Raw genomic sequence first — 26490 nt, 5'->3', positions numbered from 1 at the left:
TTGGATAGCTTCGATGAAGTTAACGAGGAATGTCGGAAGTGTGTGCTGGAACTTATACTGTTTCTAGCTAACAAAAAAGTTTACAAGGAGTACCTTTTTACTCGCACTGTGTTTAAACCCCATGCCCAAGATGCTTTGCACACGGTGTCATATGATCTCGTTCCTTTCTCTGATGAAAACCAGAATGATTTCCTAAAAAAAATAGAGGGCACAAAGAGAAACTCCAGCCACCAGGAATGACGCGTTTGCTCAAAAATTCCAGCAACTGTACTCGTCATTGAAGCAGAAAAACAAGACAATCCTGGAAACCCCTCTCCTGCTTCATATGATGGCTCAGATAGAGAGCGGGGAAATCACGAAGTCCCACGATTACTTTTCGCTGCTTAAAATTGCTGACGTCTCCGCCGGCCGAAGTATATACACTGTACACATTTACAAGATGTTTGTCGAGTACAAGCACCTTGTGCACCGAAACGAAAAGGTGAAGGAAAACATCGCATTAAGTTCCGTGCGTGGGGAGTACGATGCAGCGCAGTCTTCAGTCAACACAAGCCATTGTGTCCTCGCTATGAAGTGTATATTTCCTGAGGTTGTCTTGAAAACCTTATTGAATGAAGACGAACTAGAGCAGTTAGATCCCAAAGAAAGTTTCATCAAACGCGTTGCGGACAATTCTCTCAAAGAAGGTTTCGTCAATCGAATTAACGATGGAGGAATTCCCGAGTTCGTTCACAAGACTTTCGCCGAATTTTTCGCAGCTCAGTACCTACTGGAGAAGGCAAAGATAAGAAGAAAACCGAGCTTTTGGAAGAAAGTCGTCGGATTGTATGGTGAAGAAAACTACGAGGGAGTAATGCTGTTGTTAGACGGACTGGCGTCGGCGTCCTACCCACTTCACTCTGCTGTGATAAACAACGACGCTTCATATTTTGAGCAACGTGATATTCAAACAGAAGACATGCGCGTTGTCGATGAACTCCGAAGGACTCCATTGCACGTAGCTGCCCTGCATGCTGATAAAACGACATTGGAGAAGCTTCCAATGGATGATGAACTAATCGTGGATGATTTGTTTAAGATGTCACCATTCCAGTACGTAGAACTCTTTTCCCCATGGGACGCAGAGTGGATGGCAAAGCGGATGGAATGTTTGCGGGATGCTTTTAATACGGAATATACGTTGACAAATATTTTGATGACACTTTCGTGGGATCATGCTCTACGTATCGAAGAGAGACTCAACGTATTGTACACTCGATGCAGTGAGGAAGCAGTGAAGCAGTCTAGCGAAAATCTGCGCTCATGTGAAACCTTCGAGCAAAAGAGACATTTTCTAGAGCGAGCTATATTCACAGCTGTGATCTATGACCTACGAGGAATTTTAGACGTGTATCTGAGCTATGTGGCCCCGAGAGAGAGTATAGGAGTACTAGACAAAGACACCAGGGACCAATTAGAATCACGCAAGAAACGAAGCTTGAAATCTTCTGCAGAGTCCTCGCTAATTGGAAATCTTGATGGTTTAACAGATGTTCGCAATAGAACTATCCCTTTCTACGGAAAGTCCGAGGCTGTTTGTAAAATGCTCCTTCCTTACTGCGACATTGGAATTTTTTATGAGGATGGAAACACAATGTTGCACATTAGCGCGGAAGAAGGGAATCTGGAGACAACAAAGTTTTACCTCGCACATTTACCCGCTACCAATAGAAATATGTACTTTCAAACCCCTTTGTACTTGAGTAGAGATGCAGAGATTGTGAAACTACTTCTTCCTCATTATACCTCAGTGAATGATCTTCATCATAAGCAATGCGCTCTGATGGATATATGTGCAAAGAGAGATGATTTGCAGGCCATGAAGTTGTTAATCCTTCGCACTCGGATATATGACGCACATTTTATCAGATTGAACACAACACTTCATGTGGCTTCTATGAATGATTCCCTTCACGCTGTGATGTTTCTTCTACATCACACAAGTGCTCACATGCTTAATTACGAAGGAAAAACGTGCTTAGACTTTGCATGGACAGTGAGTTGGAAATATCGGTTGAGTTCGGCGCAGAAAGCTGTGATGAGGTGTCTCATCCCACACTCGCTCGTGAACTCACCCGAAACGTTCGGCTCATCACCGTTGTACGTTTCGGAAGGTGGAAGAAAAGCGTTGCAAACTCTATGGCCTTATTTGCGACACACTGACCCTGGGCATGCAGATAGGATCAGCAGTAACTCCGTGTCTGTGCGGACAAGGATCAAGGATTTCCAAGAAGAAATTTGGTGTCTGAAACTTCTCGTCCTCCGTTTAGACGTCATCGCTGGTGATCCTTATAGCCGTAGACTGCTACAAGATATGGCCAAGAGTAAGCTACGCGAGATCAAAGAAATAAATTACATTAATTACATGAAGCTGTTATTACCGCATTTAAATCTGCGTATGCACGATTATGTAGAATGTAGAGTAAAGAATGACGACAGTGTTACCTTATATCGGGGATGGTCGGACATGAATAACACCGATGATCCCCACATTGACGATGTCGTCACGGAAATGGTCGAAGACGATGGCAATACAAAGCTGCTAACTGGCACACGGGAAGGTAATGTGGAACCTGTAGAAGTTCACCTCTCACCTTCATCCGTATGTTTTACCGATGAAAAAGAGAACACTGTATTGCACTTGAGCGCGTGGAACGGACACACATATGTGGTGAAGCGTCTGATTCCCTTTTATACATCAGTGGACGTGATGAATATGGATCGAAAGACGCCCATGCATGTGTGCGCCTCAAATGGACACCTGGATGTTGTGAAGTTATTATTACCCCGCTCTAGAGTGAGTTCGTGTGACAAGTATGGACGGACACCTTTTCACATGGCATGTGAAAGTGGTGACGTTGACATCGTGAACTTCCTTCTTCCGCACTCCTTCGCTAATATGCGCGACAACACTGGAGGAACGTGCCTCTTCCTTTTTGCGAGAAATGGGACAATGAATGTTCTCAGATGCCTCATCCCGCACTCTCTCATGAACTGTCCTAATTTCATAGGCGATTCACCAACGCGAATCTGTGCAGAAAATTATATGAGAGAAGAGCTGGTGACATTATTGCCATATTGTTGTGATTATGACGCTGCGAGTTTATTGACGTCTCCCCCGCTGCTGTCATTTTGTAAGAACGATATGAGTACTGCAACTACGCCTTTTCTGAAACTTATGGTTCTCCAATCAAATGTCAGTGCAGTAGACGTGTGTTTCCGTGAAACACTCGACGAAGTTGGAGATCATTTCCCCCGTCTAGAAGAGACTAAGAAATCACTAATCCGGAATTATATTTCTCTCTTGCTTCCTCATACAAATGTTTCTGCTGACAAATGGACGATGAAGTCCAGGAAATATTAGAATATGTCCTAGAAAGTAGTCACGATCCCGACTCTGTTAGCTTCCCTAAGAAATTGCTCGCTTGAGTGACTTTCATTCATGATGCTGACGATTGTTGGCAACTGTTTTGGTTAAAGGTCAGCTATGCCGATATCCCAAATAGTCGAAACGGTTGTGATATTCTGAAAGCCCACATCCAGCTCTCCCCAAAATACACCTTCATTCTCTCAGTTCGGTACAGTACCATGTAAAAAAAATAGGTAATTCATTCCGAAACACACATGGGCGCAGCCATTTTTATGACGTAGATGCGCCCGAACGGGCATTGTGACGTGTACGCGCCTTCGTACTTGTCAGTGGATTTCAGCTACGGCTTCTCGCGGCTTCACGTATCTGTGCTTGAAGATGGCGGACAGCCGGGTTCCACCGTTCCGCGATAAGTAAACAGTGCAGCAGCTGCGAACTCATTCGCGAACCAACCTCTGTGCGATGTTGTGACTGGAATTCGTCGTTTGTGTTTTGTGAGCACGTACAATTTGTATCAAGTCGCGTCTGCGTTAGCCCCTTTACAGCACTTGCCCATTGTAGAGGCTGACGTTTCGACAGCCGTGTCAGCAAGAAAGTGCCGACAGCGTTTTATTACTGCAGGAAAATTGTGCTATGTATTTGAGAAACCGCATACTGCTATGGGACAAGTTTTACGTACGATTTATCAATGTGCAACAGCGTCGACGATGGTATGTAACGACGAAAGACGTAAAACGAAATACAAATCACATTTTAAACTTTTTGTGGGATTCTGTGCATTTTCCAGAAGCTTTCTTTGAATCACGCACTCCCATGCCACGCTGCGTTGTGTGGTACGCTACAAACTACTGCATTTTATGTCTAACATCTGGATATTGTTTGTAATGAACACCGTCGCACAGAAAGATGCACACGAAAGCTCCAATAGCCATGTGGTTGCACACAATGCAGACGCAAAAGAAGTACCAGAGCACATATTGCCACTTAGAAATGTGGTGTCTGAAGAGTTAGGGCATAGCATAGATCCTAGAAATCAGGTGCACCGTATCCTTCTGTAGAGTGCTCTTTCAATTCACAACTCAGCCCATGGGGTGTAAAAGTATTAAAGGCAGTTATGTGACTTGTCGTCGTGGGTGACATCACTGGCCAGCCTCGGGATTAATTCCGTGCTCAGGAATTATTGTACAAAGTTGCAACCTTGTCTGCAGCATTCTCGATTGCCTCTTACCTTTACAGTTCGAGACACGTTATCAAACCATTTGCAAAGGGCACTCTTACAGGGGCCGTGTAACCTGAGTTTTTAGTATAAAATTTATAAAAATATAAGTATACAATATGTAATATGAAATTTATATAAAATCAAAAATAACATTCATAAAAAGAATTTATAAAAAATAAATGAAAAGGCTTCATGGAAGCAATCCGTTAGCATACCCATTACACATGAAGCACAATTATATATGCTTGGACATCATCTAATTAATCTTCTGAACCATATGTGTGGCTGCATACGAAATTTTTTATGCGCATCCTCTACCTTCCTATTCCTACATGTGCACACGAATAACAGTGCATATATGTGAAGTGGCAAAAAGCAACGCTAGACTCTACCATCATTTATGTCTGGTGAACAAGGAATATCTCACTAGAAAAGAAGACATTTGTGCATTGGTTGGAAAGTAAATAAATATATTTATTTACATTTTCCATAAATTAACAATGTTGTGACCTGGTGCAAATATTAATGTCAACAAGTAAAGTACTTACAAATTATTCCTATGTGCTCAAATGCAGATATGACAATTCTGTTTTTGTTCCTCAGCACAGTACAGTTTCAAAATTAACAAACTGCACAGCATCAGCAATCTTAAAGTATCTGAAGAGGGGAATCACATAAAGCTCCAATAATAGACTGTGCAAACAAAGCTAAAAAAAAAACAAAGTACTTCAAGAAAAATCTGATTAATCGGTTGCCGTTGTGATATGTACTACTATGCACAGTTCATGAATGGAACATGTTACCTCATTGCATTGCCTCCATGTGAGCAGTAGAACAGGCAACTTTTTAGGTCGCTCTTTCCGTGTTTTTCTATTGTCTTTTTTGTTTTCTGTTTTTGCATTAGCAAGCATGGCCATAGTGAATCACAAGCAACCAAGGACAGGATGAGACATCTACAATGCGACTGCTAGTTCTAAACTGATATATTTATTAGCAGACTCTGGAATATACACACATATGCTGCTAAGAAAATGACAATTTAACCAATAGAATAACAGACAAGAAAAAGGTTATATATCTTCCCCTCTCCTCATTCTATTTCACAGGCAGCCCTAGTATCATTCTGAGTGTGTCCGTGCGTTCCCTTTGAGATAACGTATCTCTGACAGAAGCAAATCCAACAGCGGACTGCTTACGGATGCAACTATCTTGGATTTCTCTAACCACTTGTTATTTAACCGCTGCCTTGAGCTGTGTGTTCTGGAAATTTAGGCAGCATCCAGGGTCCCTGCAATGTGTTGCCATGTTTCTCGAGGGCCTGTGTTTCACTATGGCTCTCAGATACAAACTACCCCATTTCAACACAGTAGAAAACACAGATTTGTAAATAGCATCTGTTGATTGCACTGTACATACCCCCCATATAAAGGATCATAGTGGATACTACATCTTGTGCGATAATGTCAGGAACACAAAAAATATAGATTTTAAACCACTCTTACGTCGTAGTAGTAGTATTTGTGTGAAGCTGCGCAATTCCTGTCCTGCAAATAATTTAAACCACATGTTTCATCTGCCAGCGTGATGATCCCCTGAAAAGCAATTCACACTTGGCGGGAACTACCGGTTCTGAAACCTATCCCTGACATGTGTAGCCATCAGGGAGGAAACCCAAGGGCTGCGGTGGAAAAGACAAACACACACGGGCTATGTTCTCTCTGTGTATCAGCTGCTCTGGCTAGGTTTCCATTCACGCTTAATGGCCTGTATCAGTAATGCATGAAGACCACTGCTAAGTTGTGTTGAGAAACACCACTTTATGTTTGCCATGTGTAAATGAAACGTACCTGACCTGATCCAAATTAACCGTTCTGAGTCTGGAACACACAAAGAGAAAAACGCAACACACGCCACAACATTAACAGATACCAAATGAGCTGTAGCGAGCTCCACCTTGGGACAAAGTCAACAAGTAATTCACCAAAAGTCAATGAGCGCCTGAAATGTAACATCTCCAGTGGCGTAGCCCGACCTCAAAGGTAGGGGGGGGGGGGCTCGATACGAACCCCCCCCCCCCCCCCCCGCTGATCCTGTGTCGACAACACACACATACTTGTGCACACTTCAAACTGAGGATTAAAAAAGGGAACGAAAATAGTTTATTTAGACGTTCACAGTACGATTACATGTATAGGCTGTCATGACCAATGAAGTGGTGTCACGACATTGGAAGTATTTTGAAAACCTCATTTTTGAAACCCATTTTTTTTTAAACCCATTGAACTTTGAAAACCATTCAAGAATGCTTCTTAGATAGACGCCATGAACTGCAAGAACTTTCGCGATAGTCACACTGGTCCCCCCCCCCCCCCCCCCCATATATTATGTTCTCGGATTTGCACGATTTGTGTGGGTCGGTCTTTGGCAGGTAGGGGGGGCTCGAGCCCCCCCTAGCCCCCTCGTGGCTACACCACTGAACATCTCTGACTGGTAGCAGGATGGCCCACGTTCAATTCCTGGTGCTAGCACTCACTGGCTTTTTCATGAATTATTTGTTGGAAGTTTCGATGTGCTTGAGAACCATTCGTCAACCATTGTATCCTCATGAGGTGATGAGGGTTTGTCATCCCAAAGAGACTCCCTTTCTGGCATGTGTCCTTATGGATGCTCATCACTGCAGAAAAAAAGAAAGAAAGAAAGGAAAAGCATTTAATGGACAAGAAATGGATAGTCACATTTACTGCATAATGATTGTGCACAACAGAAGGAATACTTTTGCACAGAAGGCTGTACTTCTTGATGTCTAACATCAAGTTACAAAATTCCAGAATATATGACATGTTGTAAAGTAGAGAATAAGTAGAGTTATTGAGTTGTCGAGTTGAGTTGAGGGGGCAGTTGTACCCCCTTTTTATTTTATTATATACGATTATATAATTATCTTTATGTCTGTACCACCCCTCGCTCTCTACATTACAACATGTTTTATATATTCTGGGATTTTGTAACTTCATGTCAGACATTAACAAGAGCAGCCTTGTGCACGAAAGCCTCCTCTCATTAAAATTTAGATGCTCTCAACAGTCTTCTTTCTGTTGTGAATCTCTATCGCAGCATACCTGCACATTGCTGTTCTATGTAGTGTGACTTTGCAGTAAGAGTATGGACTTTGGGTAAAAAGACTACACAGCACTGCTCAGGTATTTTTGCCTATCGAACAGTATGTATGTATGCAGTATGCACACAGTATTTGTGCACCGGACCCACTAAAAATGTAGTGAATGTGGCATTGCCCACGGTAATGCACCAAGTTGAACACAATTATTGTAGAATCCAGGTATTTTAGCTTACATGTCAAGCCAGTACCACACCAGTATCCAGTGTGAAGTTATAAACAACAAACAAATAAATAGTTTCCATTTTTCTAAGCTCTCAGAAAACAGACAGTGAATTAATAAGAGTAGACAATGTTAACATGAATTCTGGGCTATTCTTCTGTTGAAGATTCACAGATAGTAAAGGCACCTTCCTCAATGGACGTTGATGACACTGAAAATTCTAAAATGTTATCAGAGGCGACATCAGCTTCGGTGTGTCAAAGGATTGTATGTCCAACAGTAATCCAGCTAACAGTAACAAAAATGTGCAAAAGACAAATTAACTGAACTAATGTAACGTACCTTCTATATCAGACAGTAAAGCTTGTAACACCCCATCCACAGGAACCAGTGTCCAGACACAAAAGTGCTTGAACTGGGAGATAGCAGCTAATCGGAATGGCGATCTTTGTTTTCCACCCTGGAAGCACAGGTTGTAACTTTATCAGGCAGATTTAAAAGTGGTGTCAAAATGTCTGCATGCGAGTGCACATGAAAAGTTGAACATAGATGAATACTCAAATTATAACATCACATTGTCATACCTGTTGGTGGAGGTGGACTGCAACTAACGTGTCAGCAATTTCTTCATGACCAGATGCAAGCCAGATCATGCTTCATTTCCGCCTTCAGCGTGCACCTGTGATAATTCAGAAGTTAGATTATCAATAGTACTATTGTGTTGTTAATCGTGGTTATATCAGAGTAAGCGCAGTAGGACAGCTGCACAATCGATTCATTAAGCTTGCTATTTTTTATATCTGAACCTCGACTTACCATTTTTTGCTCTCGTTTTTTGCCTTGATCCTCCGTGGCACGTTCAAAATGTTATGCGTCGGGCACCTCAGATTTTCATCAGACGATTTCGTGCCGAGATTCCAAATTGCCTCTGGAGTCGCGCGTAACCTATGATAACATTCGTGAACGAAATCCTTGCAGTGGAAATTAGCAGGCACCACTGTCAGCCAAGAGCTTCGCACTGCTTGGTCTTTTGGCAGCTTATAATAGGTAACACTTGAATGCACCGATGAATTGTTCTAACAGCGTAGCACTCTCGCATCTTCGACAACTTCGCCGTGGCATATTTACGATTCATATCGCTCCAGCCCATAAAAGGCAAGGTCAGAACAAGGAAGTGCACTTTCCAAACGACGCTGTGCCAAAAAAAAACATTCACATGCTTTGTTTCCGGCTTAGCAACAACATAACAGTTGTTCGCTTATGTACGATGCACAGGGGAGGAAACGAAAGAAGCCAAGCAGCCAAGCCAAGAGTCCATGCCAAGCCAAAGACAGATAAACCGAGAACAGTGACGTCGGTGCGCCCGTGCGCAGGGTTTGCCGACGGTCTGACGGCCGGGCGTGGGAACTAAAAAAACTGTTTTCTAAAAAACTACGAACAGTTGGAGCAAGATATTTCGCACACATATTCAGTGTTCGGTAATGAACACACAGCGCGAGTATCGCTCAGTTCTGCGGCACTTCAAAATCGGCATATCTGACCTTTAAGCACCAAGTGGCACGGAGTTGTCAGTGGACACGAGCTCTGCAGACAATATGGCAGTTTTAATAGAGGTATCAGCAGCAGTATACTGAGTCCTTAATTACCCTCATCCGAGAAAGTACAAATATTAGCCAAAGTAAAAAAACAGGCAAAAAATCACTTTTAGGATGGTCATGGCTAACGCGTTTTTCCTTCTTCTTGTTCCTTATGTTACGAAGTGCCGTTCCGTAGTAGGGTAATAGGGTGGTCCGAAAATGTGTAAAAACGTGTTTGTTACTAATGTGCTTGTTATATGGTTAGCTACGTTATACCACAGTATTCGAATACGTGCTGCATGTGATTATATAGTGGGTCTCACATTTACTGCAGATAACTGTAATACAACGATTGAACCTCACATTCTTAAAAAAAAACACAGTTGGTCAGTCTTATACCTTTTAGGGTGGTAATTGCTTATCACAAATGTTAGTCAAACGATGTGTGAAGTTCAATCCATCTGCCAGGGCGGTACGCTTCAACACTGGAGATATATGGGTCCTAAGTTTACCGCCCTTGGTATCAAATGTATATACCCAAATATCCAAGAATGTAAATAAAACAGTGTTTTTCGCACATGGGAGAAGGCTTATTTCAAATTATTTCGGAACTCTCGCTCACTTCGCTACAGAGTTGTGTAAAGTTACTATTGTCGAGCGAAACACACATAGAGACACTCGTACTTTCATTACGGCAAAATAAATGTACCGGTTCCAAATTGCTGCGCCAGTTGTGATTACAGATTACAGTATAGTCACCGATTACGGAAGATACTACTTTGATGTAATCACGGTTTGTGTAAAGGAATCACGACTGACTCAAAAATGCCCGTCACAAATTGGATTTGTGTGCGTGTGATTAAATAATTACATGCAGTTGTCTTTGAAGTAATGTGTCCAGTTAGATGTCATCAAGAGATGCAGAAGGGTAGCAAATCAAATGAACCGGTAAAGAAATATGTAGGAGGACCCATATTTCGAACAGAGACTGCTATTCTTCTGGACCGTTCTTCTGTTGTTCTTCGTCATGAACGAGATGCAGAATTAGCGGCCGGCACACAGCGCAGGATATGTCCTAGGGCCTCATAGCAGACAAGGACACGTACGTCGAGGGGACACAAGTTATAGTTATGGCCAGCTTGTGAAAGCTTGTGATGTGTGCGTAAGTTGTTATTACAGGTGCTTTTGCGGATTCTAACTACCCGAGCAGCACACGATATTGGTCCAATATTGGCACTGTCCCGGTTTCATTGATCCTAAGGAGGGCCAATCAATCCAATGAAGAGCAATAAGTTGTGTTACCTTGGCTCAACCGCAGGTACACAAAAATGGACAAATGAGGCACGTCGTGTTATAAAATGACCAGCATATCATTGTTATTTGGGTTTGAAGCAATGTCGTCCATAAATTTACTTTCTCGAATTGCTTAGTGAACGATGACGTTTGTTGGCGTTACATTGGTCTGCCGTCAAACCACAGTGCCAATGTAGCCAACTTTCAACCAATGGTTATATTTCAATACGTATTCCGAAATTTCGTGATATGAAGGGAAAAACCAGAATAGTATTGCTAAAATTTAACTTGCGGTCCCGCGAAGTATTCTGGCAACAACTATTTCTTACTTTTTTGGTCGACATGTTCTCAGTGATGGGTACTTTTGTAGGGCTACTCGAATCCCAGACCGAGCGAGATCCTACTATCTCACCACAGTGCTACCCATGACAGTGTTTCAGTATCTACGCAGATAAATATAAGAAGAAAAAAAAAAGACGAAAAAAATGCATTGTACTGTGATGTCTTCGCATTGTCGTGCTGCCTTTGTAACCAATTAAAACTAGACCCGAGTGGCAGTTACTATAGCTACAGATGATTCGTATTCTGCATTGGCTCACCACGGGCTTGCAATATTGGACAATATTGACAGTTTCATCGGCGTATTACCAGACGTTTGTTGCACGGCCTATATACTGGAGCAACGTAACTCATATTGGCTGCCAATCTTGGACCGATATGGGACCAATGATGGCGTGCTGTTTGTAGAGTTATGTTTACAGTTACCAAATTAAATCGTAGTAGGCATCTTGCACCACATCATGTAAAACTGCCTTCATATCGTGCATTCGTGCTGCCCAAACTCGAATGCGCATCGGCCATATGGGATCCCCATCAAGAGTACTTCATTCAAGCATTAGAGTCAGTTCAAAATGTGTTTCACTACGTCTAACTACTCCAGAGCGCAAGTGTTTCACGTATAAAGAAAAACCTTGACGTTGATCTTCTCTCGTCATGACGGTTAATAGCCAGGCTGTGCCTCTTCCATAAAATGTATCACAACACAAACGCTCGCGATCATCTCCTAGTCCCTGCTAACTACATTTCATATCGTCTGGACTACATCCATATGATTAAGCTTCCCCATTGTAATATCACTTCGTTTCTGAAATCATTATTCGTAAAACAACTGGTGATTGGAATCTTCAGGCTGAACATGTTGCTTCTACACACGACACTGCTTGTTCTAAAGGAGCACGCCCAAGCAGCACAAAGGACCGGGGCGAAGCCGGTCCAGCATCGGGAAAGAATCCTACAAAGTCGGGGGCACGCCACCAGCCGATACCGGTCCTTCCTCCAGTTTGCAACACCGGGATGATTAAGGACCGACATCGGCAGCAAGTATTCGGTCCCAGCAGGTCCCCGACGGATCCCCGATAATGCTGGCAGGGGCTCCCCTCATGCATATTTACCCCCCATGCATATTTTAGCATTAATATGCTTATTTTTATGAATTACAATAATTTCGAGTGTAAACAGTGTGTGTGTAGAGCCCAACACTTTATTTTCGGAAAGGAAATAGACTGACACAACACTTGTAGCACCTCAATAGACTAAACGACGAGTGGTGCATACCAAATTAGCAGCTTGCCTGCATCACCCAATGCATGCCAATTGTGTCTGAAATGAAAAACAAAAAAGAAGGGTATACAGAAATATGCAGCCTGTCCGCATAACTACTGTCATTGGCAATGTAGCATGAACAGAAAAGGGTGGAAATGGTTTACAGTAATATCGAGCCTGCCTGCGTAACCACTGGCCCTTCAATGGTGTCTCAAAAGGGGGACAAACGTACAGAGTAAGAGGTGGTCTCTCAAAGGAAACAAAAAAGATATGCAGTAGTAGGCAGTCTGCCTAACCACTTGCACTTCGGTAGTGGCCCAGGAAGAATCGAATGGCTTGTAGCATTAACATTAAACGTAACGGTAAAATTGCTGCATGGGAGGAAATGGTATACAGTAATATGCAGCCTGCCTGCGTAACCACTGGCACGTGAACGGTGTCTCAAAAGACAGACAAAAGTATACAGCAAGAGGCGGTCTGCCTGCACAAGTGGTGGTGTCTCAAAGAAAAAGTTATGCAGTAATAGGCAGTCTGCCTATCTGCTCTCGCTTCAACTGCCGAGACACAAAAATGAATGGCATGTAATACTAGACGTAACACAACAATTGCTGCATGTCAGCACAAAATAGTCTGTGCACGGTATGTGGAATGAGCTTTATCAAAAATGGTAAAATGCACAGCGTAGCGATTATGAAACTCAAGAGTTACCAACAGAAAATTTAAGTTATGAAAAAATGTCAAAGCCAACGACTAGGGAGAAATGCAAGTCCAGGAAAGAGAAAATAGTTCACATCCAGCGCCTTTGGTGCAAATGACTAGCAATTACTACAACGAAAACTGTCAAAAACGACAGCTGACCGGGACTAGAGCTGACAGTCAATGGTGTGCACATATCCAGCGTTCCTTCACAAAAACGTCAATAAGCAAAAAAAAAAAAAAAACATGGTCAAGGAGAAGCATCCCTATTGAAAAAAAGCGACATCAGGTCTGATGTGATTTGGGACACTGTCTTGATGCTAACATCAGCTGATGTTAGCATCAAGACAGTGTCCCAAATCATATCAGAGCTGCCTTGGCTGATGCTAACATCAGAGCTGTCTTGATGCTGATGTTGACCCGAGCTGCAATGATGCTGGTTATGGCAATCTTGAAAATGCTGCAGTCTTGGTTTCCTGAAATGTTCTGCAAAGAAAGCCCCTCATGCCTGCGGTATACGAGTACCGACAAGAACCCTCACGAAACAGGAGATAGCAGCAACAAATTACCTTATTCACCACTCCGGAGTACGTACCTTTTAACGCATACTCATTTATCATCAACATACCTGAGCGTTGAACTCACGGGGGCACAAAAAATTGGTAATGATCGAACGGTGAACAACAACGCAAAAGAGCACGCCTAGGTCCTCATTTCCGGTCCAACTTGTCCTTTCGAAAAAGCACTTCTAAGCGTTGTCATGTCGAGCACGAGCCCCCACCACATTTGAACACGGTGCTTGAGTTTCTCTTGCTGGAGGCCGCTGCGTCATACACGCTGAACATGCAAGAAATATCGTTCCAGAAAATACGATGACAGGACACCTATATGTAGAGCAGTGTAGAGACATATGACATACCGTCTGCACAAAGCATACAGTCGACTTCACTTGGCGTTCTATCTCCCTGTCGTTGTGCAAATAGAGTAAAACGGACAATGAGAATGCATGGCGCAGTCGAACATATTACTTCACAGTTATATTAATTACACACCTGAAACGGCAAGAATCCTGAGGGCGAAGAACGATTTGGCTTCACATGCAAGGCAGCGTGGCAGCGTCTTCACTCTTTGACATGTCAAACGAGACCGACTGGTCTGCTCGCGGTTAGAAGAAACGCTTCCACTTACGGACAGTTGCAATATCAGACGGGTTGCAAGAACGGCAGCATCAGGTGAGAACAACAATATAAAGGCTCTAAAACGCTTTAGACTTACTGGAACGCTCGCAATTACGCGAACTACACGCGGGACGCGGCGACGAGAAACGACCGTTACAGCAGTTGAAGCAAACCCAACAAAAACAGCGCAAGCGCGACAGGCAGCGCTGGCTGGTGGCATGGAAGACAAGCGACGACGGGCGAGTGCGGGTGAGCCTGTGGTGAAATGGGCATGGAGCCAACATCTCCGCGCAATGGCTTGGGGGACGAAATATGACGAGTAGAATCGTACTACCTCTTGAGATAGTGGCCGTTCCAGGATCTTTCGAGAAATGCTGCTGTTTTCATAAGAATCACTGAATGTTGTGTTTGAAGCAAACTTGCAACATGAGATTGGCCAAAGCTAAGCTATTAGTTCGTTATGATTGTCAACAGATCGGCAGTGCAATCTGACAGCGAGAGATCGATAGAATCAAAAAACAACAACAAAACACTCACTGTTTTGCCGACCCTTTCTCTAGCGTTCTTTCTTTCTTTCTTTTTTTGTTATAATCAAAGAAAGCAAGGTTAAATGCTACAATTTTCTTGACTGTGTGCGATCGTGTACATCACAGGTTCCTTATGTGCCATGAATCTACTTAAAAGCTGCTGGTGGTGTCAGGGACACACACTTATAACAGTGACCAGAATGCGGCAGGAGTATTTTTGAGGCACTCTGGCCACGTTGACCACAAAACGGCGTTACATACTCCCTCCGAACCAAACTTTGCAAAACGGGTTTTCGTCCGATCAGTTCGACTTGCTAAAGCTCTCTTCGTTTCGTTTCACGTGAGTTTTTCGTTTCGGGGGATTCGGTCATTTCGTTCGGGCGTGGCCGACTCTTCCCGGGTATCTTGTACTTGCCTGCTTTGCAGTGAGGCTCTATTAATACTTCTGTTCAGGCTGCTGGGTGTGCATGTTTTCAGTCATTGAAACTGAGCGAACTATACAACACATGAAGTGAACTGCAGCCTAATGTTTGAAAGAGTCACCTCATACCGGGCAGCCAAATTCCTTCCCGTGAAGGGATGCTTGACTGTCTCGTACAGCTTGGGACAAAAGTTTCTGAAACACGGGTGTTTTGTACTTCACTTCTCCACGCCTCCCCTGCGGCCTAAGGGGAACACTTGTTGAACAGAATCCTTGAGCAGATTTTTCCCAAGGATTCTGTTCAACAAGCATTCCCCAAAGGTGGCTGGGAGAAGTCCAATACAGAATACCTGTGTTTCAGAAATTTTGTCTCAAGCTGTACTATCCGAACACGTGTTACCGAATCTGCATAATCATCGGGAGAGGAGCGGGAAGAAATACTTAGCCAGTACACCACAGCAGATCGGGACGTTAACGGGGATTCATCAGGAAAGAATCCTGGCCGGGACGCAAACGGGAATCTATCTGGAAAGAATTCTGACCGGGACACGAACGGAGATCTATCGGGAAATAATTTTATGTATTCTCCCTCTCCCTCAATTCTTCCCCCTCACATAGTCGGGAAGCAGTCGGGCTCGTGACGGCGATATCGGCCACCTCGAACCCATCACTCCCGTTACGTTCCCAGCCGAATCCCAGTCCTTTGTGCTGCTTGGGCGGAAGTGACAATTAACGTGACTCCAAATCATGCTACATTTGTGAAGTTGTCCACAAGGAGTCACCATGCAAAGTATTTCCGATCTCCGGCGTATTGTCACTGCGCAATACAATTTACAAAAGACAGTCGCGGGCGAGAGAGACGAGCCCCGCGTGACGTAAAAGCTGCTTTTCTTTTTTTGTCTTTTCATCTCGGCTCACGCGCTGCTTATACGTGCTGGTGCTGTGTCGTTGAGCGTCAGTGGTCACGTGCCGCAGCCCGTGATACGCAACGCCGTCTTCGGCTTCACTTCGGCGCTCTTGGAATGTGGAAAGGTTCTTTACAGGAAACTGTTGTTCCCGCCGAGAAACTAATATGCCAGAAATTTTTCCGGGCGAAATCGCTCCTCTCCGTGAGAAGCGCGCGAATGAAGTGTCTCTTCCGCATTCCTCCTCTCCAGCGCGCATTCTCCTGCATATGGAGCAACACTACGGACACTTTTTCGATCCGCATTACGTCACCGACGTTGCGCAATGGCAAGTAATGCTCGCCATATGCAACTGAGCCGGCTGCCGCTGGCTGCAGCCAATCGTATCTAGAATGTCGCGTCTGAGGGGTAAAGCTTGTAAAGGAGTAAAGCGCTTGTATTGGTCGCCGGCGTTCTGACGTTCGGATAACACGCTATAATGAACAGCTTTTTGTGTGTGAATCATTTACTGCACTTGCGCTGGCAGGTATGACGTGTGAGCTGCACTTTTTCACCGAATGTAATCGTCGTCTGTTCGGCTGCCGTTCACAACAAGGAAGCCAGTAATAACAAGCAAGCAAGCATCTCCGTGGCTACGAGGTTTCTGCTGACGAATTACGTGTCCTCGAGGGATTCACCGCAGCGTTGTATTGGTTGTATCGTCGTCACCAATGGAAAGTGTCTGATGGATGCCTGGCGTTGCAATTGTATTTACGTGTTGGCAATCTGATAACAAAGCAGGTGCGTTGTGGAGTGTGACTGCGATATTTGGAAGCTGCCTCCCTTTTTTTGTTCGATTTGTTTGCACGAGGTACCGTACAAGACTGGGTAGCGTAATGTTTTGTTGTACTGTGTTTCAGCTCGTGTTCTTTGTTACCATTACTATTATTATTCAAAGCAGCTTCGCACTTTCAAGCGGTTCTTATTTACTCTGCATTTCGTGGTCTACAGACGGGACAGGCTGGTTGTATTTCCTTCCGTCGAAGGACTTGTTTGCCTAAGATTATGTTTCACGCAAGAACTTGTACTTAATTAAGGTGTTGAGCTTGTACTTATAAATGTTGACCAAGTCGTCAATTCGTAAGATACCGTTAGCATTAACGACAACCGTGCCTACAGAAACTCAACAGCAGCGTATTCTGTAAGAGCATGCTGTACATCGTATTTATTTTCGAGAACTGTTTATTGTTTAACAAATTTATTGTTCAACCTGGTTTCCTATACCATGAATACGTCCATAACCCCGAGACTGAGGACACAAACTAACGACACCAGCTCGCCTGCTTCATTGCCACCTTATATTATTGTGTTACATAAGCTTGAAGACACCAGTTGAGGTACCTGGAAAGAAGCGAAAAGCCCCAGTAGTCAGATAACATGCCCTATATTTTCAATAAAAAAGAAAAACGAGAAGCAATTGGTACTATTCCAGATAAACTGCTTTTTACTCATCTGGCGGAAATCTGCCTTCTTTGTAAAATAACTGTTCAATTTGCCACCTGGACAGAGTCCTCAGCTGTGCAGGCTTCACCGAGGATGTGGACCCACTTGTATATGTGTCAAGGATGAGGGCACCAGGCTCAAACAGCTGAAATGTCGGCATTTAGTTCAAATAGTACCATCACTAAAATACATAAGACCTAATAACTATAACATTTACATATACGTATTATAGGCGACACATGCATAATTTGTATACATATGCAGACACGGGATGTATTCTATTTTACACTGTCACGCAGCTGTATTGGCACCAGTGTTACGACCAAATAAGGGCTGAAGTCGCTGCACAGGCTTTACGGGACGCCCAGAGCATGTTGAACTGGTTGAACACAGCAGAGCACCAATGGTATGGTAATGGTTGGTAAGGTTATTTTTGGTAATGTAAAACAAAGTGCAGAGTTGTAGCAGGAACAAAATCTCGTGAGGGCATAGTGCATCAGACTTGGGTTTATTTATTTTAGAGGTGAACTGCAGAGCACTTGCTGGTGTTGTTCTGGCATGTTACCCTCGTGAAAGACTCCAGCTGCCACCCTGGTTTAAGAGGAGAAAATGAATAACACAGTATGAAACTCCGGTTCCAGTGAATGTAAATGTATGTAGCGATACAACTGAGTAGTGATTATAAGGCAAGGAACAAAAGTGTGCCCCTCTTAAAAGCATCCTAGCTTATTCAGGTGTAAACAATAAAATGTCCCCGTCATTATCATATTTGAGCTCATGATGAAGAAGACTGAAATCAAATAATAATAAGAAAATAACTTATGAACAACACACAGGGCCCGAATGGTAGGCAAGACGATGCTGCAAAAAGGAAACCTGGATGGAGGCTGCACAACATTGGTCTGCTCTGAATAGTGGGTTGCAGTGATCATGGTGTTTCTGCTCGGGTGTTTCAGGGTCCGCGGAGCAAGTTACCTGTAAACATGAACATGAAAGCAGATGAGTGAAGAGAAAAGAACGGATACATATGCTCAATATATTACATAAATATTCTGTTAAAATATGGTTTCTAAGATCATACTAAACGAAGTATGTTTTTATCAACAGTGCACCACCTGAGTTTAGTGGTTAGATTCGGTAACTTCTATTTTGTCTTTGTTTTACTCTCTCGCTCTTGTGTGCCGTCAGCGGCCATAGGTAGTTATCTTGCTTGATGACAATACGCACACCAAGTCAGATGAGAATGAACCCAGTTACGCAATCCTGAAATATGCGATAGCATTTGGACCACACACGGACTGAGATCTTTGTTAGTCCCAATAAAGAAAAGTACTCACACTTTTGCACGGTTTAGGTGGATGGTCTTTCCCCGGTGTGGACACGTACTGTGATGGTGCTACACCTTGATTCAAACGACACTGGGCTCGCTATCCAGTACGTTGAAGAGATTCCGCGTCCCCTTCGTAATGGCAATCATGCAAATGTTCGCTACAAACACAAGCAGTCGATGGCACCCATGACACCGCGTCGTCTTTCCATTCCGGCGGTCCGATTGCTCCGGGGCTTCAAAAGCTGTCCGTCTCGTCACTGGGAAGCATATGGCATTGCATGCCCGGCGAATATTGACGTGCATTAGGGAAGCCAACCATCCAACATCGTCTCGGCATGTCGGCGAAAACCACAGGATGCGACTCCGACCAACCGCGACTTTCGCGCAGAAGCTGGCGTCATGAAGATTTCCACTCCCGATGAACGCATACGCGGGATCCTACGGCGCATGATCCTGCCGTGGTCCCGCCAAGTTGTTCGCTGTGTTCCCGCGCGGCAGATTACCGCACCGCGGGGCCAGCAGTAGAGGTGTGCGCCGCCGCCGGAGGTCGAGGCATGAAGGAAGGAAACACAAGGAGCGGCCCTCCCTCTGCTTTTCTATAGGAAGCCCGCGTAGCCTCCGGCGCGCAGAACTCTGGGATACTCCTGTCTACCACGTGGTCAGGTCACGTCACCATGCGCGTCACCCAAACAACATGGCGGCCCCTTGAGATCATGCCCGAATCTGTGTCTTCTGCTTTCAGAGTTACTTGTTCAGCTGGACTGCGCTAAGTTACTTTATCTGTTGAATGTTGTCGTTCAGAGGTGAATATTTTGAGCTCTGCTTGGATAACTGGACAACATTTATAGCTGAATTTGGCACGTGTGTGGCTCACCCGTCGTGCGGACACTTCATCGTGACAATGTTATCGGATACAAGAACTGAAGATGTTACCTTCTCTGAAGTAACAAGGCAGTTGTTCCTCGCTACTCGTGTGCTCAACCGTACGTCAGCAGCCTTCTGGCAGGTGGACACTTTATCCTCACACACCATCCCACGCTCGGCGCTCGAAGATGTTGCTCCACCATTTCGGAAGGTTATTTTTGTTTCATGTCAGGTGTCGCGACTCAAAGCACGGTCTTGGACACGTGATTTTCGGAGACGAAGAAATGCTGGCTACAAAATACTCTCTCCACGGCATATATGGAACATAACACCATCGTGTTTTACTCCTATGGCTACAGGTGCGTGCAGCCACAAACTAATACTACCTTAGCATAGTTTCCAGAAAGGAAATCGAGTGAACGCAGCTCTGGGAATTATGCTGCGTATTATTACGCTTTGTGGCTACACGCACCTCTGGCCACTAGTTTAATGCTTCATTTGAATAATATTACAGCAAAAAGTTAAGAGAAACCAGAACATAAAATATAACTATGGAATAATGTACAGACCCCATTCTACTTGAAACCTGAACTTACTGACCTTTGAACAATGTCAGTTTTCTGAACATTTGACGGATGTGTTCCTTATGCAGGCTGGCTGTTGCTTCTCTCGAAGCATGGCGCAGGCGTATGTCTAAATACTTGTGTGCTTTGCTTTTCATTAGATGGTAGCAATGGTTCTTAAGTGGTGCCTGCACAAGCATGTAATTATCTTGCAGTGAGCCAAATATGTTACCATGAATAACATGCTCAAGCACTCTGGTAAGCATCCTCTGAACTACCATACTTGATGAGAGTCCAGATCGTTCTACAGTGGACCGGAACACTTTTTCACTTTGCATGAACACTTCAATTACGCCCTCAGAAGGGTATAATAACCGACCGACACTCTTCTGACGAATAACAGAGTGTTGAGTGACACAAGCTGCAGGCACTATCAGGGCCGAAACACAGATTTCACACTTCAGGTACTTTTGCAGATACCGTACTACATAGCCGGCTATGTATGTGACAACCCTATGTGCAAAGTCTGACAGGGCACCAGGTTGCGGGAGATAGCTGTGGTCATGCTCGACTGCTAATGGGACTTCACCATCATCTGCAGATAGTTGGTTTCGTTGTGTAGACCAATTAATGACATCCTCAGAGCGATGTATGGTTGTGCTTCACACGGAGAATTGTTATGTTGTCAAGAGGAAAACAGTTGCCAGTAGTTTTGTTTCCAATCTCATTTTGAACTATCAGTTTTTTGAATGCCGATGCAAACGGAGAAGCAGTTGGGTTGTTATTACATCTTCCGTAACCACGAATTGCGCCAAAAAAAGAGTTCCAGATGGTCTTGGCTGACCTTGTATGCTGGAAGATACTTTAGTTTGGATGTATTTTCCACCAAATTCTTGTAGAGGAGATCAATGCTGTTTAGGCAAACAAGAAATCCAAGGAAGCTTGGCTTGCGATTGGATTTCAGCAGAAGTGGTCCACCTCTATTAGTTCTAAGTGTTTAGATATACTTAGATGCTTCGTGGATAAACTTTCTCGTTTCATTAATGTTTTCCGGAAAAAGTGGCTTTTTCCATGATCGCTGTCTTATGTTCCGTGAATTCAATATTTCATAGCAGTTGTTGATTATGCGGATAAATTCTTCTGTTGTTCCGGTTTCTGCAAAGCGAGGTAGTGAGAGCTCACGGCATTCCTTGAGTGCGTCAGCAACGGATGTACTGAAGAGCTGAGCTGCTAGGCGGACCTTCATCGGCTGTTTCCTCCAATTAATGTGTGCTTGTCGTAGCTTATTTGCAGCATGGATGCCTTCCTTTTGTTGCAGTGTATGAAGTTCCTGAATGTGAATCCAGCGCACCATGCCCCCATTGTTGTTGAAAACACAGTGCTTGTCACAAAGTGTGTTCCTCACAAGCTTGAGCATGTGGCAGGCATCTAAAAACGCCACAACTGGCTGTCCGGAATCTGGATGCGAAAAGCTTGTTTGGAGCCCAGTTTCGTGGTTTAGGCTACATCCTAGGCTTCTAAGCATGGCAACATTGGCTGCAGCTCCATCACAGGTGAGTGAGACCACTTCAGCTCCTCCTTCATGGGCAGCAGAAAGCCCTTGACGGACAAGATTTGCTCGTTGCTCCCCGGAAACCCCATTAACTAGAAAGTACCCCAGTGGAAGCTTCCATCTGCTGTTGATAGAAACAAGCTTAATGACAAAGACTTCCTTCGCTATAGAGTTGTCTGTTCTGGCACCTGTACCAAAGTCCACATAACCACGCATGCTTTTTCCATCCCATTCTATATGTTTTCGAATTGCCATCTCGTCTACCATCAGACTGCATAATGTCGGTGTGTTCTCTGCTGCAGCGTCAAGTACCTTCATTTTCAGTGCTGCTTTAGCCTCTCTACAAAATCCAGGATTTCCATCAATTGATTCGTACCATTTTCTGAGTGTTCGTGGGTTGGGCAGACAGGTGTCGAATGTCTCTCTCACATAGTCATACGTTTGAATAGAAATGTAGCGTCAGTGCAAATGCTCTGAGTTCTAAACTATATTTGTTTGATTGTGTGCTGCTGTCTCTTTTCCAGCATGCCTCATTAGCAGGTCTCTCTTTGCTCCTGCAAGGCTGGACAGAATATCAGCATTCTCTTCAAGAATGATGTTTTTCGATGTCGGGTCATCAATCACATTTTCGAGCTTTGCAATCTTGCGCTTCATGCGACGCCTTTGTTGCTGTAGTGCTTTTATCCTTTTTTTTTGCTTGTTGTCTGGAGGTTGACTAGCCGCTTCACCTCCTTTTTCAAGAAGGCTTTGACAGGTATGTCCTGAACTTGTGATGCTCCCTACAGCAGGAGATGGCAGCAAGAGTGTCGTTACTCACGTTGCTGGTATTATAAATTTCCAATGTATTTAAGTGGGTAGATACTTTCTGTAACTTTACTTGAAAAGAACACTTAAGTAATTAGAATGTAACCATTGTTTTGTTTTCATAATCAATAACCATAATTAATTAACCAGCAACCAAATTTTTGCCTTGTCTACTGCAGAACGTAAAAAAAGAAAGACAACCTGTGCATGAAGTATGGAGCATGCCCATTACCACAGTGTTTCTAAAGGAAATTCAATGTGTGACACTGGAAGAGCACGTTCGTTTTATTGAAGCTGATGTTGTCATGTAATCAGAATTGTCTGTGAGAAAGAGTTTGATTCAGGAGTCATGCAAATCATACAAATGGCAGTTCATCAAGGGTGTAGCAACCTTTATTCAATAAATAAATTTTTTAATACAGAATGTTTTAGTAGTTTTAGTTATGTAATCCACACATGCTAGAAACAAGACAGTTATTGCAGTGGCTCTCTCCAATAACAATCTCAGAAAATGCATTTTGGGTAGACCTGACAAGTTTGAACATCATTTACTATGCAAATTTTCTAGTGCTTCGGTATTAGGCTTTTTCTTTAAAGGTACAATGTGAGTATGTATTTGGCAATTTTCAAAGCCCCCACAAAGTAATGTAAATGAGTTTGCATTGTAATTGTAGAGAGACATTTAATTGTAAGATTTGTGAAAATTAAAATGGTATGCAATTTATAAGAAAGATTTACGCACGTACCTGTCACTTCACGTTTCAGCTGGTGCATGCAAATGAACGAGAATCAAAGTATGTTGATCATTGTATAAATATTCAAGACATGCAAATCTTTTAAGATTAGAACCACTTTATAGTGAAATTGGTTGAGTCATTCAAACCCATTCATTAACCCATCCAAAATCATCAGCTATCATGGTCTTCATTACTTGGTTACTTTAGCCTCCATTGCATGTATTCTAAAGACTTTCTAATCATTGATATATACGTCTACAATCCCCTATGCTCCACAGTGCAAGTGGACCACAGTTCTGTGACACTGCTTGATGTACCCAAACCATCTGTTTGGACCATGGAAATTATAATGTCCCTCCCAGGTTCAATGCAAGCTCCAATACTCTGTTTGACAATTGTACTGCACATTGGAGTGTTCAGTCCAGATACTTGCAAGGAGACTGCACAACATACATTATTATTTTCCTGTTACTGTGTTTTTCTCGAATTTTTATCAGATATACTTTCTCCCAGAGCCCAAATAGAGCCCACATTTTCTGTCTGCTTACCTGTCCATTTCATGACATCCCTCTTCTCGTCGCTCATTTATGTCCAGATTTTTTCATTATTGTTTCATCGTATACACTAGTCTACATCATGATGATAGAACCAGACTTGATATTGAAATTTGAAGCTTTTATCTTTTGATATGTTATTGTGCCCAAAGTATATGAGTGTCCCCCACATTTGGGCTATTTTATTTCATATGGCTGGCTAAACAATGTGAGGTCTTTAAAAGTGCTAAAAATGTGAATTGTTAGCTCCTATAAATTGAAGAAGGGGAGGCATGTGTGTCGGCGTAGGTTCTTTAGTTTTGGGAAAAGGCTTCGAAGTGAAGTCCAATTCCTGCTTAATAAAAATGCATATGACATTGTGAATATGCCCCCTGTTGAAAATGAGTGCTCAGTATTGTGTCCATCCTACATGCGCAATCTTTTCTTGATTAGTGTTTTTTAGGCATCAAAGTGTACCAACTGGTCCAAGGAACAACTGTAACTAGCTATGCAGCGTGGACTTCTACACACATAGATAGATCACTTTGGTAGCGTATAAAATGTAGCTTCAGTACGATATCATCTGCTGGTAAAAGAAAGCAAGGCTGAAAATGACACACAGTGGCTTACCACTTCCATGATATCCGGGTGGCCATGTGTACTCGTGTCCTAATTGAGGTATAGAATAAAACATAAGTCTTACAATTTCCTGCTGCTAAGCTGAACACAAGAATGAAAACTGTGCCAGAGAGCCAGCTCACCACGTCAGTCAGTTGCTGTCCTTCTTGATAGCGTATCTTGCCCTGGGAAGAACAGTCATCATCATATATATTTTCTATGTGAATGGAAGCATCAAGGAATTGTACAAGCCAGATATATAGTCCTCTTCTCAAGAAAATCACTGTATTAGCGTTTTTTTCAATATCGAAATGTATTATAAGAAAGGACTATACCAAGCCCTACAAAAGGGTTGAATGCGATATCACAAGTGAATCCAGTGCTGTCCTACAAGAAAGAACATACTGCAAATATATGCCACCACAAACGCGATTTCACTCACATTACTGAGGTCAAGACTTTCCTCTGCACATTCTGAAGCAGGTGTCACGTCTGATGTTGAAGCTGATATGCTTTGTGTGCAGGCGACATCCTATATGCAAGTACAACTCGCGTCACATTGCCAAACATATATACAGAGAAACAACACATGACACGCATTAAGAAAGTTACCTGACGAGCGCCGAAGACAGGAATAACCTGCGGAACGGCACCAGTCCGGAGTCGGACACGCAATCGGGACGTTCTATAGAAGTCCGTGTTGTGGAAGTGTTTTGAACACAGTACGCTCCACTTCGTTGGGGACCATCCTATCCTCCCGATGGCAACAACCCAATCATTGCGTAGTACAGGGTCAGAAGGGAAGCTACCGATTAAAAAAGAACAGAAAAGAAAAACATCGCCCACGAATCCGCCTTTGTCATATATATTCGACTGTACAAACTGAAACAAGATATGTACTCACGAGTGAAACATTATCCCAGTGACTGCGCTACTTTCTGTTGACCGAGAGCCACAGCCAGGACAGGAACAAGTAACCATCACTGTGTTTTCACGATTCAACCTTCATGTCAGATAAAAACCTCACGAACACAGGCCCAGCGCGAACTGCGTAGCAAACTCCTTCGGCGCATCCGGGAAGCTGTCAGCGACACAAACCGAAACTCAGAAGGAAGGTCGCGTGGTGGACAGGAAGCAATGGCGGTTTTGACACGAGCACCCGCCAGAGGGTGGCTACGCTAGTCTAGGGGGAAGAGCGGCTCCTTGTGTTTCCTTCCTCCATGGGTCGAGGCCTCGCCACCGCCGCCGTACTAAAACTGTCGGCGCGCCGCCGCCGCTTCCGCCGATGTTGAAAAATCGGCGCGGCTGTGAAATGTGTCCATTTTGATCCACTTTCTATAAACGAATATCTCTCATACCTAATATTTTGTTTGGGTAGAAATCCAGCGAACTGGTAGAGATGTAGGAAGGGAGTTGCCTCAGGACAGAAGCCGCCGATATTTCGAGACTGTTCTTCTTCTGGGGACCGTCCTCATCATTGGCATGGTATTTAAAGGGTTAGATGTGACGTGTTTAAAGGTTCGTGCGAATTGTGGGTCAACAGCCCGGAGGGAAGAAAGGGTCCGTACGGGTTTCTACGGCCGGAGTGAATGGCTACTTTGTTAGAGTGTGGAGGGGATTATGTGAACGTAGTGATCTAGGCTACAGACCGGTTACAGAAAAGTGGAAGGTTCACGAACACGTGGACGAAACGGGACAACAGGCAAGAATTGGCAAGCATAGCGAAAGACAAGGAGGTTAGTGGTTACGTGGGGAAAATTCCAGAACGACCAAAGTTTCTTTTTTTCTTAAATATATATATATTTGTAATACAAAGTTGTGGCATGCAATGAAGAGAGCAGA

At 43.7% G+C, this 26490-nt stretch overlaps 1 protein-coding gene and 3 long non-coding RNA genes across 4 annotated transcripts; 2 read left to right on the top strand and 2 right to left on the bottom strand.

The window, feature by feature from the left end:
* LOC135377106 (ankyrin-3-like) lies at positions 1 to 3511 on the top strand. The gene has a single exon (XM_064609424.1). It carries the CDS (start codon positions 326 to 328, stop codon positions 3401 to 3403), a length of 3078 nt encoding a protein of 1025 aa, XP_064465494.1. The 5' UTR covers positions 1 to 325; the 3' UTR covers positions 3404 to 3511.
* A 3655-nt stretch (positions 3512 to 7166) lies between these two features.
* On the bottom strand, positions 7167 to 8922 carry LOC135377105 (uncharacterized). Its single transcript, XR_010418034.1, has 4 exons — positions 8783 to 8922; positions 8551 to 8645; positions 8309 to 8426; positions 7167 to 7302 (listed from the first exon to the last, which is right to left on the bottom strand). It is a non-coding gene; the product is annotated as an uncharacterized LOC135377105 (long non-coding RNA).
* A 7650-nt stretch (positions 8923 to 16572) lies between these two features.
* LOC135377104 (uncharacterized) lies at positions 16573 to 19065 on the top strand. Its single transcript, XR_010418033.1, has 3 exons — positions 16573 to 16945; positions 17947 to 18068; positions 18484 to 19065. It is a non-coding gene; the product is annotated as an uncharacterized LOC135377104 (long non-coding RNA).
* LOC135377103 (uncharacterized) lies at positions 17376 to 19156 on the bottom strand. Its single transcript, XR_010418032.1, has 3 exons — positions 18985 to 19156; positions 18763 to 18910; positions 17376 to 18622 (listed from the first exon to the last, which is right to left on the bottom strand). It is a non-coding gene; the product is annotated as an uncharacterized LOC135377103 (long non-coding RNA).
* Between the last annotated feature and the right edge of the window lie 7334 nt (positions 19157 to 26490).

This window comes from Ornithodoros turicata, chromosome 1 (genome assembly GCF_037126465.1).
Source record: "Ornithodoros turicata isolate Travis chromosome 1, ASM3712646v1, whole genome shotgun sequence".
Taxonomy (NCBI): Eukaryota; Metazoa; Arthropoda; class Arachnida; order Ixodida; family Argasidae; genus Ornithodoros; species Ornithodoros turicata.
The sequence above is the reverse complement of the archived record's forward strand: the minus strand, read 5'-3'. Positions and strand labels throughout refer to the sequence as shown.